The sequence below is a fragment of the Molothrus ater genome, chromosome Z, assembly GCF_012460135.2.
Source record: "Molothrus ater isolate BHLD 08-10-18 breed brown headed cowbird chromosome Z, BPBGC_Mater_1.1, whole genome shotgun sequence".
NCBI classification, from domain to species: domain Eukaryota; kingdom Metazoa; phylum Chordata; class Aves; order Passeriformes; family Icteridae; genus Molothrus; species Molothrus ater.
In genome coordinates, this window is record NC_050511.2 from 33,195,403 (window position 1) to 33,212,495 (window position 17,093).

At 37.4% G+C, this 17,093-nt stretch overlaps 1 protein-coding gene across 1 annotated transcript in view; it reads left to right on the forward strand.

Annotated features, from left to right (window-relative positions):
- The window catches only part of ADAMTSL1 (ADAMTS like 1), a 175,248-nt gene that overhangs the window by 79,662 nt on the left and 78,493 nt on the right, over nt 1–17,093 (forward strand). The window contains exons 10-14 of the mRNA XM_036403753.2: nt 109–159; nt 2,918–3,122; nt 4,395–4,542; nt 7,375–7,459; nt 16,232–16,533. Coding sequence (XP_036259646.1) covers nt 109–159; nt 2,918–3,122; nt 4,395–4,542; nt 7,375–7,459; nt 16,232–16,533 — 791 coding nt within the window. The remainder of the gene's footprint in view (nt 1–108; nt 160–2,917; nt 3,123–4,394; nt 4,543–7,374; nt 7,460–16,231; nt 16,534–17,093) is intronic.

Sequence of the window (17,093 nt, forward strand, 5' to 3'; positions counted from 1 at the left end):
ATAAAAAGCTGTGTAATGTAATACAAAAGTCGTATAATGTAATCATCTAGTGTTTATTTTATTATGTGTACCTTCTACTCAGAGGGTTGGCATTATTGTTCCTAACAGTGATGGATACAAGCAGATCATGCCCTATGACCTCTACCATCCCCTTCCTCGGTATGTAAAAAAGTCAACCAGCTGCTAGGCTTAAGAAATCTGTTTTCTTTTTCTTTTGTTCTTCTCTGTACTCCTGCTTTACTGTCAGGCTAAATTAACAGATCCTGCTTCTCTGGACTCTTACAGATTAATATAGAGATGTTCAAGTGCTAACCTGTTGTAATAAATTCTGTCAATGCAGAACCAAAATTAAAGCCTATCTCAAGGAGAAGTCCAGATTTATTAAGTGTGTGATCCCTTTCTTTCTCTCATTCCTCAACCTCATTTCCCCTTTTCTCTCACAAGTTTCCTATTCTTGCCCTTTACTCCTCTCTGAGCAGAACTGTAATCTATGGCTTTATTGTGAACCACAAGATTTTCTCTCCCTCACCCCCATTTGGCTGTTTCTTGCATGCCTATAATTTGTGAGATTTTGGGTTTTGACAACATTAGTGTTTTCTGATGCTACAAATCCATGCTAATGCCTTTCCCAGGGACATTAGTTCGTCTGCTTTTCTAAGAAGTAGGTGATCAGGGCAGGAATAGGATCAAGACCAGATTTTTATCTTTATTTATCTCACAATTAAAATGCCTTTAATGCAAGACTCAAGATTCTCATGGAAATAATCACATGAATAATTATTTTTAAAGTAGTGAATAAGACTGTTGATTATAAAAAATTTTGATAGCTGAAGGATAATAATCTCTAGGTTTTGAAATACTGCCTGGACATGCAAAAGTATTGTGCTGTGTTTTCTTCTTCATTAATTTATTGTGTCATGTGTTATGCAATCACAGAAAGAACCCTCTAGACAACTTGATAGTCTCATCCAGGTGAGGAAACAACCTCCATCCAAATATATTGAGGCCTGATGCACAGAGGTTTCAGCATGAGTGTACAAATGCAGTGTTCATACTCCACAGTCTCCAGCCAAAACATGGACCAACTTCCAACTGAGAACGAAACTCTCTTGCTATATTTAAGCTACTTGAAATTGCTAAAGTTGCTTAAAACACCTGGAAACTTGTCCCAAAGACTTCAGGAAACTTCCTGGTGTCATCCATTTTTAAGGCTAGTAAAAGATGGCTCAGGTGGGTTGAGCCATCAAATTTTGAGCCAAGCAAATTTTGCTTTTCACGAATTTCAGTTTGTGAATTTCAATCTCTTGTTTGTGGTAGTAAGAAACATTAGCTGTATGTTGGGAAACTTGTTCAGAAGAACCACAGGAAACACATTTAAGTAGAAGTACCCGTAAAATTATATCTTTGTAAAATACGTGGCTTATGATCAGCACATGATGATGGCTGTGCATGGTGTAAAAATTGTTCCACCACTCCTAGTCACAGAATTAATCAGTGGCTTTACTACTCATAAACAACTTTTAATTTAAGCCATTTCACATTGAGTTTTATGGTGCTACTGGACAGTAGCCTGTAGGCAACCTTAGCAGTTTCAGTCAGGGTATTGCTAGGTGCGGATAAGTAGATTGTGGGCTGACATGATGGAAAATTAGGGAGAAAGATAAGCATTTTTCATATTGCTCAACAATCTTGGGGATCCTGTATTTGTTACTTAACAAAAATATTTCCTTTGTTTTAAGTGAGACAATAAAAGTCCTCACCTTTCAGTTTTTTACTTCTTGTCTGAAGGAGGAAACTGGTGGAGTGTTTTTCACAAAAACTGTTCTTTGAGGTCAAAAACTGAAATCTTTTGACCAAAATTGTTGTTTCAAACAGTATTTTTAATGTCATTATGAAAAAGACATTTGCCTTGTGGGCTATTAAATTATTTCATTAAATGTTTCCAGGTGGGCAGGACACACATACTTCTGTACTTCAGTCATACACAGTAATATACAGAAATAGCCCACTAGATCATGGGAATGGTCCCACATCCAATCTGTGACAAAGGCTTGAATATAAGAGAGGCAATACCAGACTATTTTTTGTGGACAGACATGTATATATATATATAAAGTAATACATAGCTTATGGCATATGCATCACTAAAAAAGGGTTATTCTCGTAAGTGTACATAGCTTTTCAGAGCATGCATATGTTGTTAGGATTTTTCATTACATTCTCAATGGGACTTGTAGAGAAAAGATGGGTTCTCAGCTCCTCTCACTGCCTTAACTGTAAGGGAACAAGGTCCACCTGGTTTATCCATCAGAGGACATGTATCTTAGAAGTATAGTCACATTTTTCTTTTTGGTAATTTCCTCATCTCTCTTTCTTTTTTCTCTACTGAGTTGCTTTCTTGGAAAAAACACTGCTCTTTCCCTTTATGTTCTGCAAAAGGGACGTCAGCCTCAAGCACACTGTTTCCTGTGATTTGTGACAAAGATTCCTCAGAATATGAGAAATTATGAAAATATGATAATCCCATCAATTAAAAAAAGGAAAAACAAACAACTAAGTAAAAAGTATTTAGATTTTCTGTGGCAGTAGTAATTGGATTAATGGGAGAGAGGAGATTTCATATTATTAGCTGTGGTGTAAAAGACAACAGCGATGAGCATGCTTTGCTGCTGTGGACACCTGTGAAAACAGATGCATGATTAATTTTTACTGATCTTAGCCCAGTAAAAAAACCAAGCCGAGCCAAGCTGAACCAAACAAAAACAAAAACAACAACAACAAAAAATAAAACCACAACCAAACAAAAATCCCCATACAAACAAGCAACCTTTCAGACAGCAGTTTATGCATTTTGGGGGTACAAGTGGGGGTGGGAACAAGAAGGGTAATGTTTCCTGATGCCTCTTTGTTTTCCCAGATGGGAAAGTACACCCTGGACTGCCTGTTCCTCATCCTGTGGAGGGGGCATTCAAAGCCGCAGTGTCTCCTGTGTGGAAGAAGACATTCAGGGGCACATCAGCCCCGTGGAAGAATGGAAATGCATGTACACTCCAAAGATGCCTGTTGTCCAGCCTTGCAATATATTTGACTGTCCAAAGTGGCTTGCTCAAGAATGGTCTCCGGTAACCAATTTAGTTTTGTTGGTTTTGTGTTTAACACACTAGGGAAAATATCTTAAATTATACTTCAGTGAGTTTTTGGAAGTTAGAACATTTACTGTTTTTTCTCATTACCAACACCTGTATTTTAAATTATGCTGTTTGCTAACTGCAAAGTAACCAGTCAGGAAAAATATATTAATAAGATGAACATGAACAAGGAGAATGATGGAAAAATAAATCAGCTCTATAACATTATTTTGTGACCTTCTACTAATAATAGACTGGGAATATAAGTGAAATGCACAAAAAAAACCCTGATAAGCATGTAATGGTATTTCTGTATTACAGTATTTCAGTCATAAATTGAAATTCTAACTCGCTGAGAAATTTCTAGAAGCACATAAATCTGTATATGACTCTGCTCTTTGGTATCTGTATTTGTCTGTTCCTGACTTCCCTTTCCCTCTCTATGAAAGTAAATGTCTTGGAAATGTCCTTCCACAAAAGTAGTGAAATATTTTAACTTCGTATATAAGGACTTGGCTTGAATATATTTTCTCAGCCCCTCCAGTTTCTCAACAAGTAAATTGTGCTTTAGAAGCTAGGCTAGCTTACCTACAGATGAGGTGATTGCAAAGTGTTTGTTGATTTTCAGATGAAAGCTGCTGTCCAAGAGCAAAACAACATTGGTAACATCCATAGCGCTTCCAACTGATTGGTACTCTTAATTGTCTCCTGTGGAACCAATTATGAAACAATCTGTGCAGGGGGTAAAAGTTGATGAACCAGAGCAAAGATAAATTAAAAAAAAAAAAAACAACAAAACTTAAGGAAGTGTCTGAGAGAAGAAAGCCTGATAGTTTCCCATTCTGTTTGGTGCTTTTTTCCAGAATAGCTGAATGTCGTCCCTGTTGATGCATAAGCCCCAGTACTTCGTCCAAGCAAAACAGAGTGGCTCCAAATTAAACTGACAGGGTGTTACTGAGCATATCCAATATGGGACAGATGGCTACAAGCCAAGTAGGCAACATTGCAAAAGTGGCACTGCAAGAGAAGTCCAGTGGCAAAATGTCCAAATCCAGTAAATATTCTGAGCAAAAAGGCAAAAGTTTCTGTCAATTTTATACCTTATCCATAATTACCACATATTATGAATATTTTATTTTCAAGTTTGGGTGTTTCTGCATCGTGTTTAGCTCTCTTATGTTGCATATTCCCCTTATATTTATCATTGCTTTGTGTGAGTTTTTTTTCTCCTTTTCATTTTCTCCCTTTATGTTTTTTTCAATCTAGTGCACTGTGACCTGTGGACAAGGACTCAGATACCGTGTGGTCCTCTGCATTGACCACAGGGGGATGCATACAGGAGGCTGTAGTACTAAAACAAAGCCACACATAAAAGAAGAATGTGTTGTACCCACTCCTTGCTACAAGCCCAAAGGTAATGAGGCAGAATGTTTCTCATAAATTTTTCAGAGCTCTTTCATGTTCAGCCGTTGTGTTTCGCTGCTGGCATCACTGTTTCCACTTGCACCTGAGTTATGATTTTGCACCTGTCTGTTCCTGTCTGCCTGCCAGCAGCTTGGAGTGAGTGCTGACTCTTTCATCTTACAGGCTTTGGGGTTTTCATAGTTAATTTGTGGTCCAGCAGACTAAGCAATAGAAATGTAAATTTAGCTGTATTTTCACTGTTTACATCCGAGCTAAATGCAGCAAGACACAAAAGAGGTATTGTGCTGCAAACCATCCAAAGCTGACTTCTGCTTAGAATGATGCACGGCCAGCTAGGATCTATCTGTCATGAAATGTCTTCAAACGGGAGTCGTCAGGGAACTTAGTAAATTACTCCTTTCTGGAAGCCCACCCTTGTGAGAGCATGACATCTTTACCCTGCATAAGATCTTGTGCTGCCCTTTGCGGTACATACATGCGTAATTTCTGAATGTAGGGAGTTACTTCCTAAGTCTTCCATTATTTCACATGGGATGAAAAGTTCTGTGCAAAGCTTGGCGTAATTTGGTTTAGTTTTCCTCCTCATCTTTGTTCTGCAACACTCTCACAGTTTTCCCTTCATAACGCAAGGTGATGTGTTTGAATATTGGTATATCTGAAGGCTGAGCAGTGGTTTCAGAAGAGTGTTGGACTAGATGGTGTACAAAGGTGCCATCCAACCCAAATTACTCTATTTTTAGGCTAGAGATTTTTCCTTTTTATTTCACACAACTACAGTTAAAAATTCAGGGCAGAAGAGGTAATGAACCTCTCATCTATTGCATGTTTTAGTCCTAGACTGGTTTTTTTTGACAGCTATATTAACACAAAGCAGAAATCAGTCTTCCTAGCTGACAGAAGCAGCAAGGCAAAAAATGTGAAAGTCTTGCTTCTCTTAACACACTGCAAAAAAGAAATAGAAGGCAAAATTGCAAAAAAGAAATAGAAGGAAAATCGTTCATATACTTTATTTCATTTTAGTTTATTCAAGCCCTAAGGCACATTATATTGCACCAATAATGGGAAAAAATAGGATATCACTAGATTGAGTAGTAATTTTCAGTTTTTATAGAGAATGTATATTAATCTAATACAACTTTCTGTGTAATATAAGTGTTTTTACTGGAAGTGTTTTAAAAGAAAATATTTTACTTTAATCTCCAAAGGTAAAATTTTCTCCTTAACTTATCTTAGAAGTGCTTTTTGTTCATTTTTCTGTCAAAGCATACTGTACAACATCAACATTTATAATCCTCTAACAAATTTTACAGTGTAGATGCTAATTAATTACACCTGTAAAAAAAGGAAGGTCATTTAAAATGTCACAAAACAGGCTGTGTTAGGCAAGAATTTTGCTTTTTACAAGCACTTGCATCTAAGCAAAAAAATCACATAAGTAATTTGTGATTTTTCCAAAACCCATAAAACAAATTGTAGAACATAGAAATATTTCCTACATATTCTGGATGATTATTAAAATATAGATTAACCTAAGAGCTGTGATGGCATTCATCTTTAAATGGCACTAATATGTTAGATGAAGAGCTTGGAAAGCTGTTTTTAAGATAGAGGAATAGTAATTCTATTATTATCCCTCTTTTCCTCAGTTAATAACTTTCTCCAAGGAAATTTGCATGACTAAAGTTGCAGTAGCTGTTCAGTCAAATTGTAGGTGATTTTTCCTTTGTGATACAACTGAGAGATGGAAGATTTCATGTGCATGTGTGAAATGTTCTGCACAACAGAGCCACAGAAAATTCCTGACTATTCTGAATGACATTAACCTGCTCCTGTTGGCGAGTACAAGTCCATCCTTACACAAACCAAAAGGCTGAGGTGATTTGTGAGTAGCAAATAGGTTTGGCTCTGGTTCTCCTCAGTAGTCTGAGCCTCACTGCACTTTGTATTGTTTTCCCCTGATCCTAGCCCAGAATGTTCTGTTGAAGTGCAGAGCACCTTCTCAAACTTTAGTGCAAAATTTGCTTTTGCTTTATACCCATGTAGAGCTAAAACAGCTCTGCTGCCTCCAGCTCAGCTACTCCGCTCTGACCCTGCATTGAAGTGGAGTTTGGCTTGCAAAGCAGCATGGCCCTGCATTCCTCAGAGCAGAGCAGCTCATTACCCTGTGCACACATCCTGGAGAGGGAGAAAAGCAGCCTCCACTGTTTTCCATCAGGAATGACAGAAAAAGTATCAAGTTCATTTTTTTTAATCCACATAGCTGATGAACTGATAAATGGAATTGAAAAGCATAGCTCAGCCATTTAATTATAGTTTTCCTGTTTGTTGTATCACTCATCAAAGCAGGATTTTCTTTATTTTTGTAATCTCCCAAAACCAAGCTCAGCGTGTCTTCTGACATTCTGAAATTTAAATGTAGATACAGGTATGTTACACATTTTGCCATGTGTGATGCAGGCCTGTTACAGTTGCAAGTTTCCCTCCAAAAAATACTTTCCAAAGTGCCTATTTTTACAGTCCCATTGTATAGTCTGAAAGGTGACAGTTTTAATTTGCCTGTCTTGCTTTGGGGCAATGTCCCTTCTACCTGCAACAGTGAAATATCTGGCCATACAACCTTGTAAACAATATAGTCCAGGTGATGAAAGAGTATGTTTCTCTCCCCTGTGTTCTCATTTCTCTTTCTCCTCCTTCTGTTGGCCCCTGTATGTGTGAAGGCACCCATACATCACACTCATGCTTGGTGAGCAAAGGGAGGGTGGCACACATGGCAGTGTTACCACATGCTTCCTATTTTCACATGCTTGTGTTTGTTCCATAGAGAAACTTCCTGTGGAAGCAAAGTTGCCATGGTATAAGCAGGCTCAAGAGCTGGAGGAAGGAGCAGCCGTATCTGAAGAACCCTCGTAAGTCTCAAAAATTTGCTTACAACAAGTTCTTGTTATGTGATCCTGAGAAGCTGTGGTTGCTCCCTCCCTGGAGGTGTTACAGGCCAGGTTGGATGGGGCTCTGAGCAATCTGGTCTAGGTGGAAGTGGTCCCTGCCCAAAGCATGGGGAGTGGGAACTAGAGAATCCCTAAGGTCCTTTCCAATCCAAAGTCCTCTGTAGTTTCTGTGTTTCCACGTGGGAAACGTTTCCTGGGACTGGCACAGAGCTAGCACAATCTCCTGAATGTATTTGACTTCTGCTAGATAGGTAAGAATGAGCCCAGCCCCGTGAAAATCCATGGTCTTAAGGCTGTATCATACTTAGCTGCAAAGAGATAGATTTCAAGAGGGTAAATGCAGATTTAATTTAATCAAATAAATGCATTTTATGTAAGATCGTTACAAGAGTATTATAATAAAAGTGCATCCACCTATGTATTTATGTGCTCTCTATTACCACTATATCTTCACAGCTTGGCAGTTTTATTTATTTTATCAATACCCCTGTGAAGCAAGAAGCAAAACAAAGCAACCAGTGATGATTCCCTCTTGCCTTTTTCCCCAAGGAAAAGCATAGTAACAGCAAAAAAATGTATAAATTTTACAAGAAAATAAACTAGAATCCTGTGATGCATACCACATAACCCTAGAGCAATGAGATTGAGTAATTATAAGTATTCTTATGTTTTATTATAAGTACAAAAACTTAGATGTTTTTGTCTGAAACTGTGATAAATCCATGCTATAATTACAACTTCCATACACAGGGTCCATCAATATCCAGTTTCTTGTGTCTGAGCACATGGCATTTTTTATTACAACTGCAACTATGTATTAGATTAATAAAACGTAAAAATGCAAAGCATTTTTATACAATATAAATGCAGTTTTGGCATAATTAATCAGTTGAAGTAATTAGAAACTGGGGCATTTCCAGCAAGCTGGAGACATATGTAATAAGTCCTCCAAAATAAAAAAAAAATACCCAGCTACCATATGTATATATACATACATATAGACAAATATATGTATACAGAAGCATTTATACACACACATACACAGATAAATATTTTTTACACAGACAAATACATTTGTATGTCTTTATATATATTTGTAGCAGCTATCACATATAGTATAATGAGATCTTTAACTGCTTCCAGAGTTCCATAGACTTTATAGGTTGATTAATTCAGTCAAAGCCTATAAAATTTGATATTTGTGGATATACTAATTTTTCATTTGTAAAGTGCATTTTCTTGTGATTTTTCTCATGGCTATACTAAATTACTTAGTTAAATGTGCATTTATCAACCTGTAAATAAACCTTGGGAATATACATAAAATAGGAACAATACTGATATGCTGCGATCAAATTACTCTGGTCATATTCAGAGTAATTTGTTACACTAGGAAATTTTTAGATCAGTTTTGTGAACAAGGTTGATTACACTGTAGAAAAGGAGTATAGGTATATATATGTTTGTGTGTGTATGTGTATATGCATATATGGATATATGTAGCTTTAAGAAATAACAAGAATAGATTTGTAGAGAATAGGCATAACCTGTTGTTTGCCATGATGTTTGTTTTAATAAAATATTGTGGAAAACTTTACAGGTATATTCCTGTGGTACTAAAACAGTCCTTGAGAGATCTAAAAGGAAAAGGATTTAAGAATTTCAAATTGTTTTCAAGTGCAGTTATGACACCTCCATACTTCATGTCACTGCTCTGCTGCATTGGAGGCCATTTTGTGCAAAGACTGCTGCATTTACTGCAAGGCTCCAGTCATGCCATTGGGATACTATTATTCCCATTCTGGACAGTGGGCCACAGTCCAGACTAGGTTCAGTCTGCCATGAGGTGACATTTCCTACACTTGTTTTCTCCCTGCAAGGCAGACCTCTAGGAGTATTTCTAATCTTTGTTTTTGGCTGATGAGAAACCCAGTTAATTTAAGTTCAAGTACAGATTTTTATATCTGTTGACTTACAGGAAGAATAAAGGGCGTGAAGTCAGGGTCTTCACACAAACTTTCCCAAAGCTCAGAGATGCCTTGAGTTTCCTTTAGAATGATTTTTGGTGATAAGGCATGAGACAGGAAAACCAAATAAAAACTTAGAAAATTGCTGGAAGAATCATCCATGCAATCCCCATTTGTAAACCGTAACATCCATCTGCATATTCTAAAATATCTAATCTCTTTCAGTAATCTTGAGCAGTGAACTTCCAACTAAACTTGGCTTTGGTGCCTCACTATTAACATTGTTTTTCATTAATGTCTGACTTTAAACAGTTATTCATTTTGGGTCCGCGTTATTAGATTGAAAAACTGTGTGCAACAATATAAAAATGGAGACAAAACATTTATAACACACCAAAATACAAGGAACAATCAACTTTGGGGCCAGCTTTCATTCAGCTGTGTAGGGATTTCAAACACACCAAGTGTGAGGTGTATTCCCTGATAATGCATCTTTTGGCTAGTGCTTCTGCAGCTGGGCAGAGACACAATGTAATACTCCATGGCCCATCAGCCTTACAGATGTCAGGCTACCACCCACATATTTTGGCTGATGAATGATCATATTATGGCTGATTAAATGACTTTCCTATTCACTCTGTGTTGGAGCAGCAATTACCAATTTCATTACCCCACTTGGGCAGACATCAGCAAGGATTCATTCTTTTCCCTCACTTCATCTGAGGCTCTTGCCAAGCTTTCTTATGCCACCAAGTCCCTGACTGCCCCCATTCTCCTCTACAGACAGAGCCATTCTTTGTAACCAGTAGACCACTCTTCCCTGACCACTGTGACCCTTTCCCCTTTATCCTTCTTCAAGCAAAGAAAACAAAGCTCAGCTATAAGCAATTCTATTGTCTTTCTCAAAGTTTATATTGAGAATCAGCGTGTTTCTTCTATGAATTGAGTTCTTACATTTGTGAATCTCTGCATTGCTGTCTTCTGATTTTTGTAACTTTCTACTGAATATTTTTTTTTGTTATGAAATTGCATGCTATGATTTATAAAGCTACAATATTTCTCACATACTGTCCTTCCACCTGTAATTTGTGATCATTCTCTGACATGTGCTGACAGAGCACCAGATGCCGCAATTTTATTCCATCTGTATATAATGCCTTCCATAATTTATATCTTCAGGAATTTCTAATGCAAACAAGTCCTGCAGTTTAATTTTGTCTGTATATGTCTATCTGTCAGTTGCCTTCCTCTCCTCTTAGTAATGTCTGAATTTATTGCTATTAACTGATTCTGACAGAGGTATAAAATTATCACAGAGAATTTTACTCCTCTGTCAAACTTGGTTGATATTCTTCAGGAAATTCAGTAGACGTTTTCCACATGTGTCACTAAAATAAAAGACTGAGCAGAATTCCCCAGTTGAAGGAAAGGTTTTAAAGGAGTTCAATCCTTAAAAGATAGCAAAGTATCCACTTGGGCACTCAGTCTTCAAATGTAAATCCATCTTAAATATTTCTTTATTAGTTCTGCTGCTCAAAGAATTAATCACAACCAATTCAGCCTCTACAAGTCTAGAGGGAATAGGTATGTTTGGGTTGTCTGACCTACTGCTCACCTAAATGGGATCAATTAAAAATTAATTGCTGACAGAACTACTATGAAACATTCCATGTTGGTAACAAAGTATTGTAATCTTTGTCAGCACAAATGTTTAAGGTGAGAAGGCCTTGCTGTCCTGTGTTGAGGTGCGTGTTGTTCTCCTATTGCTGTCCATCCCTGAAATGACCATTCACCAGGCATTAGAAATGTTATCTGAGGAAGGAGCCCCTGTATCTTTCTGTCTGACCTCTTCCTCTAGAATTCATTAAACCAGCACAGTGTGACAGCCAGAAAGAACAACAGTTGTGATTTAAAAAGCATAGGGTTTTCTATGTATAGTGAGATTAGGTTTATGAGTAGTGGAGGGTTTCTTATGAGATTTCTAATTTTTGAAAAATGCTTTTGTATGTTAACACCATGTCCAGGTTTTAACATACTGCTATAAACAACCCTGGTGCTAGCCATAAAAAAAAGGCGGGGGGGAATGGCAGATTGATGGGCGAGTGGGCAAACAATAATATCTGGATGCCAGATGGCACCATCATAGTGATGGGGCCAGCTCAGTAAAAAACAAAGGGAAATTCCTGACATGCATTACCAGGGGTGACAAAGCCCTCAGGGAATTGGATACAGACAGAGAGACCAGTGTGGCAGAGGCACCCAATATCTCTTTCTTACTTTTCAGTAGGTATTTATGCTTCTAAAAACACATAAGCTATTTTAGTTTGATTTTCCTTATTGAACAGTTTCCATCATGTTCTTTATACCTGGTTCACAGGTTAGTAAGTTTAAAACTTCCTATTACAGCTGTACTGTAAAAATTGAGCATGTTCTGATTGTTGGATTGCCAAAAAAAAGATAGTGAGGGCATATATCACTTTATCTACTGAGACATTGCTTGTCTACTTTAGATTCACATAGTGAAAAGGAAGAATCTTCATATTAATATCTGATGTACATTGTTGTTCAAAGGGAAGGTGATGAATGCACACATTAGATAAGGATTGCTATCTACTCATTCAAGGACCCACTGTGCACAGTCACAACTACTTAAGATTCATGTGTAACAACAGTACAGGACAGAAACAGTTGTTGTTCCCTGTGGACAAAGGCAGCAGGGAATGAAAAGCACCAACAGCATCAAATAAAGAAACCTGAAGGAAAAGTTATATTCAAGCAACTTAAAAGAAACTATAGAGGGACTGAATGGAATCACTCTGATTGGAATTGGACCTGTGCAGCTGCCTCCAGTTTTAATACTCTGAAAGAGGGAGCCTGATATTTTATTGATAAGTGGTAATGACCACTGTTTCATGTCTCTGAATAATGACACCAGCAGCTATCCAGTGCTGTTATGTGAATATCCTGTGGTGTTACCCAGGCCTTAAAACCCATGAAAAGGTGGTGTTTCCTGAAGGAAGAGGAGGAATTGCATTTCAGCTCAACACAAGGAATCTGGAAGTCTGTGCTGAGTTCTGGATTCATCACAGAAAATTCCCAAGAATTTTCAAGCAAGCCACGGAACATTTCATTTTGTAGTATCTGAGTTTAGAGAAGTTAATAGATGGGTGTCTGTGCCTTGGAATACTCAGTCCCACTGGTATGTGCATGTCTCAAAACCTCAGACTTTACCTAAGCCATGGATTTAACCAGTGGTGTTTTAAAACAAACAAACAAACAAACAAACAAACAAAGCAAAAAGGGGAAAAGCAAACAGAAAAACCATTAAGCAATCAAAATTAAGAGCAATATGTAATTATGTAGCACTGAAGAAAATTAGCTATTTTTCTCCATAGCTCAAAGCACACCAGTATGTATACACTTGTTTTTCTTCATAACATATTGTAGGAAACCATGTCCTAGAGAGAAGAGGCTGTTGCTACATGCATCAAGAATTTTGAAAATCTCTGAAACACTCAGCAGAGCTCTCCGTGGGTCTCAACCTGAACCCACTGTGACCTGCTCTGAAAGGTCTCCCACTGTTGAGCATTGACGTTGTCTTCTGAATTCTCTTCTGACTTCTCCAGTTACGTATATGTTTCTGTATGGAGGGGAGTATAAATCAGTCCTTGGCTGAAGGAATGAGTTATTGCCTTTGGCTTGTTTATTAGGGTTGTTGTTAGAGGGACAATTATTTCAGTGGGATTTAATTAAACAATATGGAATGACAAATGAAACACCTCAATCATTTCCCATTCTCTAAAAAAGTACTTCTCAGTATATCTATTCCACTACTTCCATTTTCTAGGTAACTCAGAGGTTAGCATACAGAAATTCCTAATGCTGAGCAGTGGAAGACGAGCTATATGCAGGACAAATAACTTCAAATTCATGAACTGTCTCCTTTTTATTCATATACTTTTTGGGGTTTGTGCTCACCATTTGGCAACATTTGTATGTCATTAATGTCAACACAAAGATCTTTGAAAGCCTTTATAATTTTCTGGTGTTAGGATGGTGGAAAATTCAGAAACATTGTGGATTTATGTTATACATCCACTTTACATAAATGTTCCATTTTAATGACCATTATTATATGGAGATTTCTTTGCTGGGTTTAATGAATTTCCCAAACAAATTCCTGCTGACTTGGGTGAAATAATATAATACCTGGCATTTATAGATCAAGTGTCATTTTAAAAAGGATCCAGTCTTCTTTAGTAATGTTCTTACTTTTCTTTTGTGTCCGCTCCCTTTTTTCCCACATTTGTATGTATGATACACATAATGTGTAAATATTGCAAGTATTTTAAGTATCTCTGTTTTTCTAAATTAATAATTTTAATATCTTGAAGAATATCCCCCCTTTTGGTTTGGAGTACAGGAGTTCTTCAACAAAGCAAAGTTACAGAACAATTTACAGTGTTCAAAACTATAAGACAGCTTCTGATGAAGACCAGGACTTTTTTTTTCCTCATAATCTGGTTAGTATTTCTACCTCTCAGTTTACCAGGTTAAGAAGCTGTACATTTGAACTAGTCAAAATACCTAAGTGACAGTGGCTGATGCAAACTGCTTAATCTCTGAAAGGAGATTTTCTGCATCAAAATAGAATTTCAGCAGCTGCAGTCCTAGAGTGGCCTGCCTGTGTTGCTGAAGTGTAAAACCCTCTCAAAATTAAAGATATCATCTTGGAAACAAGACTGATATTTTAAGTTAAAATGTCTTATGAGTAGGAAAATGGAACCAGTTTGCATCATGAGTTTCCTAAAAGCTTTGCTCCTAAAAGAATTCTCTCAGTCTTTGTAGCAGCATTATAAATATTTTCAAATATTACAATAATATTTGCAATTCATTTCTTCCCTTTCTGCTACTTTCCATGTATAGTTCTAGTAGTGGATGTCAGGTTTATAACAAGATTTTATAAAGACCCACAAAAAGTGGGTAAAGAGATGCACACTCCCTGCTCCAAAAGATTGTGATCTTCCGGTCAGGGATCCTGATATATACATCCTGGCAAAACACTAGCTTCCGTTTTAGGTTTTGGATTTTTTTAACTTCAGCATGAAGGGAAAGTCCTTTTGTCAGCAAGAGAAAAGCAGGGGATGAAAGGGAGACGAGTGTAAAAATATTTTCAAATATGCTGATCCCAAAACTAAATATCCCTTTTCTTCCTATCAAAACTGTTACTGGGATTCCTATGGTTCCCATTCCAAGGTAAGAAATGAGTTTGCTAGAGCCCCAGACCATAGCAGAAACAGACAGGTGTATTGCCTTTAGCCCTGGGCAAAGCTGTCCAACTCTGGTGTGGCCTATCAAAATAAAAACCAAAGAAAGACAAATACTGTCAGTGACAGCAAGGTTTCCATGAAAAATACATCCCAAAAGCTGAGTTTGCAGAAGCAGACAGATTCCAAACACTTATTGTTAATGAGAGAGTGTTATCAACAGGCATTGTTCTTGTGAGGTTCAGCGAGGATCAGTACCAGATTCAGCCATTCACTCATTTGTTCTAGTCCTTGAAGTGTATCTACAACCCTTGCCTTAGAACTTGCCTGTGGCAGAAGGTTTTGGAGAATGGCCAATGGAGAAGGCAAGACAGTCAGATAAAGCCATCTAAATTACCCTGTATTCATAACTTGTGCCAGTGCTCCAATGCCACTGACATCAGGTATCAAAGCACAGGTATTGCAGGTTACCGAGTGCTCTGAAACTATGGTTTCTGCATAGATTTAGGAGTCAGCTTAGTTCAGCATGAGCTCAGCAAAAAAAGGTGTGTTACATTACTGCAACAGAGTAGTAATGATATGGTATATATATTGGATATGAATCTTAGGCTTGATAACTTTGAGTAAAATGCTAGTCCAGTTTATAGCACTGGCATTGAAAAAGCAGTGACGACACAGAGAAACTGAGAAATCATTCCAGTTTGGAGGAAAATAACAAGAGGTGGAATTCAGTCTGTTTTACTGTAATGACAGCTGCAAAGTGCTTTTAATAAAATATTCATGGACTTCAAGAAGGAAAAATTTGGAGCATAAAAGGGTTACTGATCAGTAAGACAAGTGCAACAGATAAACAAACCCACAATAGAAATTAAACACTGTTGGGTTTTTTTTTAAATGAGAGAAAGGTAAATGTCCTCTGGGAAAAAAATTATTTAATTTTTTTTAAATTGTATTAATATAAATTTTAAAAGAAAAATAAAACAAACAATGATAACAAAAAAAAGCTTAAGAAATTATGAATTTTCTTCACCTTTTGCTAGCTTCAAATTAAGACTTAAAAACAGTTCCTGTACAGAAGAAAAACAATTGAAATTATTTTCCATGTAGTTCTGCAACTACCAGATAACAGCAGCCTGCTCAATACTTACTAGTGAAAAAAAATTAACAACTAAGGCAAAGATTATCTGGTTTGAATACTTGAAAAAGGTAGCCAGTGGGACCATCATGTACATTGGCACATTGGGAGATTGCTAGATGCCTTGCACTGAGATAGTTTAGGATCAAGGTGGGTGTTACAAGGGTTTGTCTTACTTCTTGAATAGGAAGAGACCTGCCACTGAGCTGTCAATAGAACCTCCTGTGTGTAGTTTTTAATAAATCTATGATAGGATGAAGTACTTGTTTTTCATTAAATAAAATTTTACCTGGAGAGGGCTATCCTGCTTTTGTTTCCCTGGCAGTTTGTGGACATAACTTGCCTTGCTCTCTTCCTCTCACAGATTTATTCCTGAGGCTTGGTCCACCTGTAGTGTCACCTGTGGAGTAGGCAGCCAGATGCGGCTTGTGAAATGCCAAGTGCTCCTCTCTTTCTCTCAGTCTGTGGCTGATCTGCCCATGGATGAATGTGAAGGTCCCAAACCTGTGTCTCACAGAGCCTGTTACAGTGGTCCCTGCAGTGGGGAGGCAGCGGAATACGCCCCAGAGGAGACTCAGCTTTTGTATGGCAGTCTGCAGGAGTTTGATGAGCTCTATGACTGGGAATATGAAGGCTTTACAGAGTGTTCAGAGTCCTGTGGAGGAGGTAAGTGCAAAATGTTTCTGTGCTGGATTTGTTTTCCTTCTTCAAGTGTGTGCTTGGCACTTAATACCCATAGACATACTGCTTCGCTATGGCTAGTTAGAATCATGGAATCATTTAGGAAGGAAATAAAACTTTAAGATTGTTGAGTCCAAACATATTTGAAAAGGCAAGATAAGAAATGCATAAAATCCCATGTGCACAACATATTTTAGCCCAGCACTTCCAGATCTGTGCTGATTCTCACTAAGAGTGCTCAGTTTATCACATATTTCTGTTTCCTTTATCAACTGATCACCCAAAGGCAATCACCAAAAAAAGCTAAATGTAAAAGGGGTCTGATGGTACATGCTAACAATCACATATAATTTTTAGTTCTTATCTCTTGGTTTGCTCTGTGCAAACAAAAATATATGGAAGTAAATTGTCCTCCCATAGCAGATGAAAAAAATAATGGATATTTTAAGGGCTCAGCCATTCCCTATCTCCTATCAATAAGGGGCATCAGCTCCAATCACAGTGCAAAAGAAAACTTATGTCAAAATGGCACTAATCATGTGGTT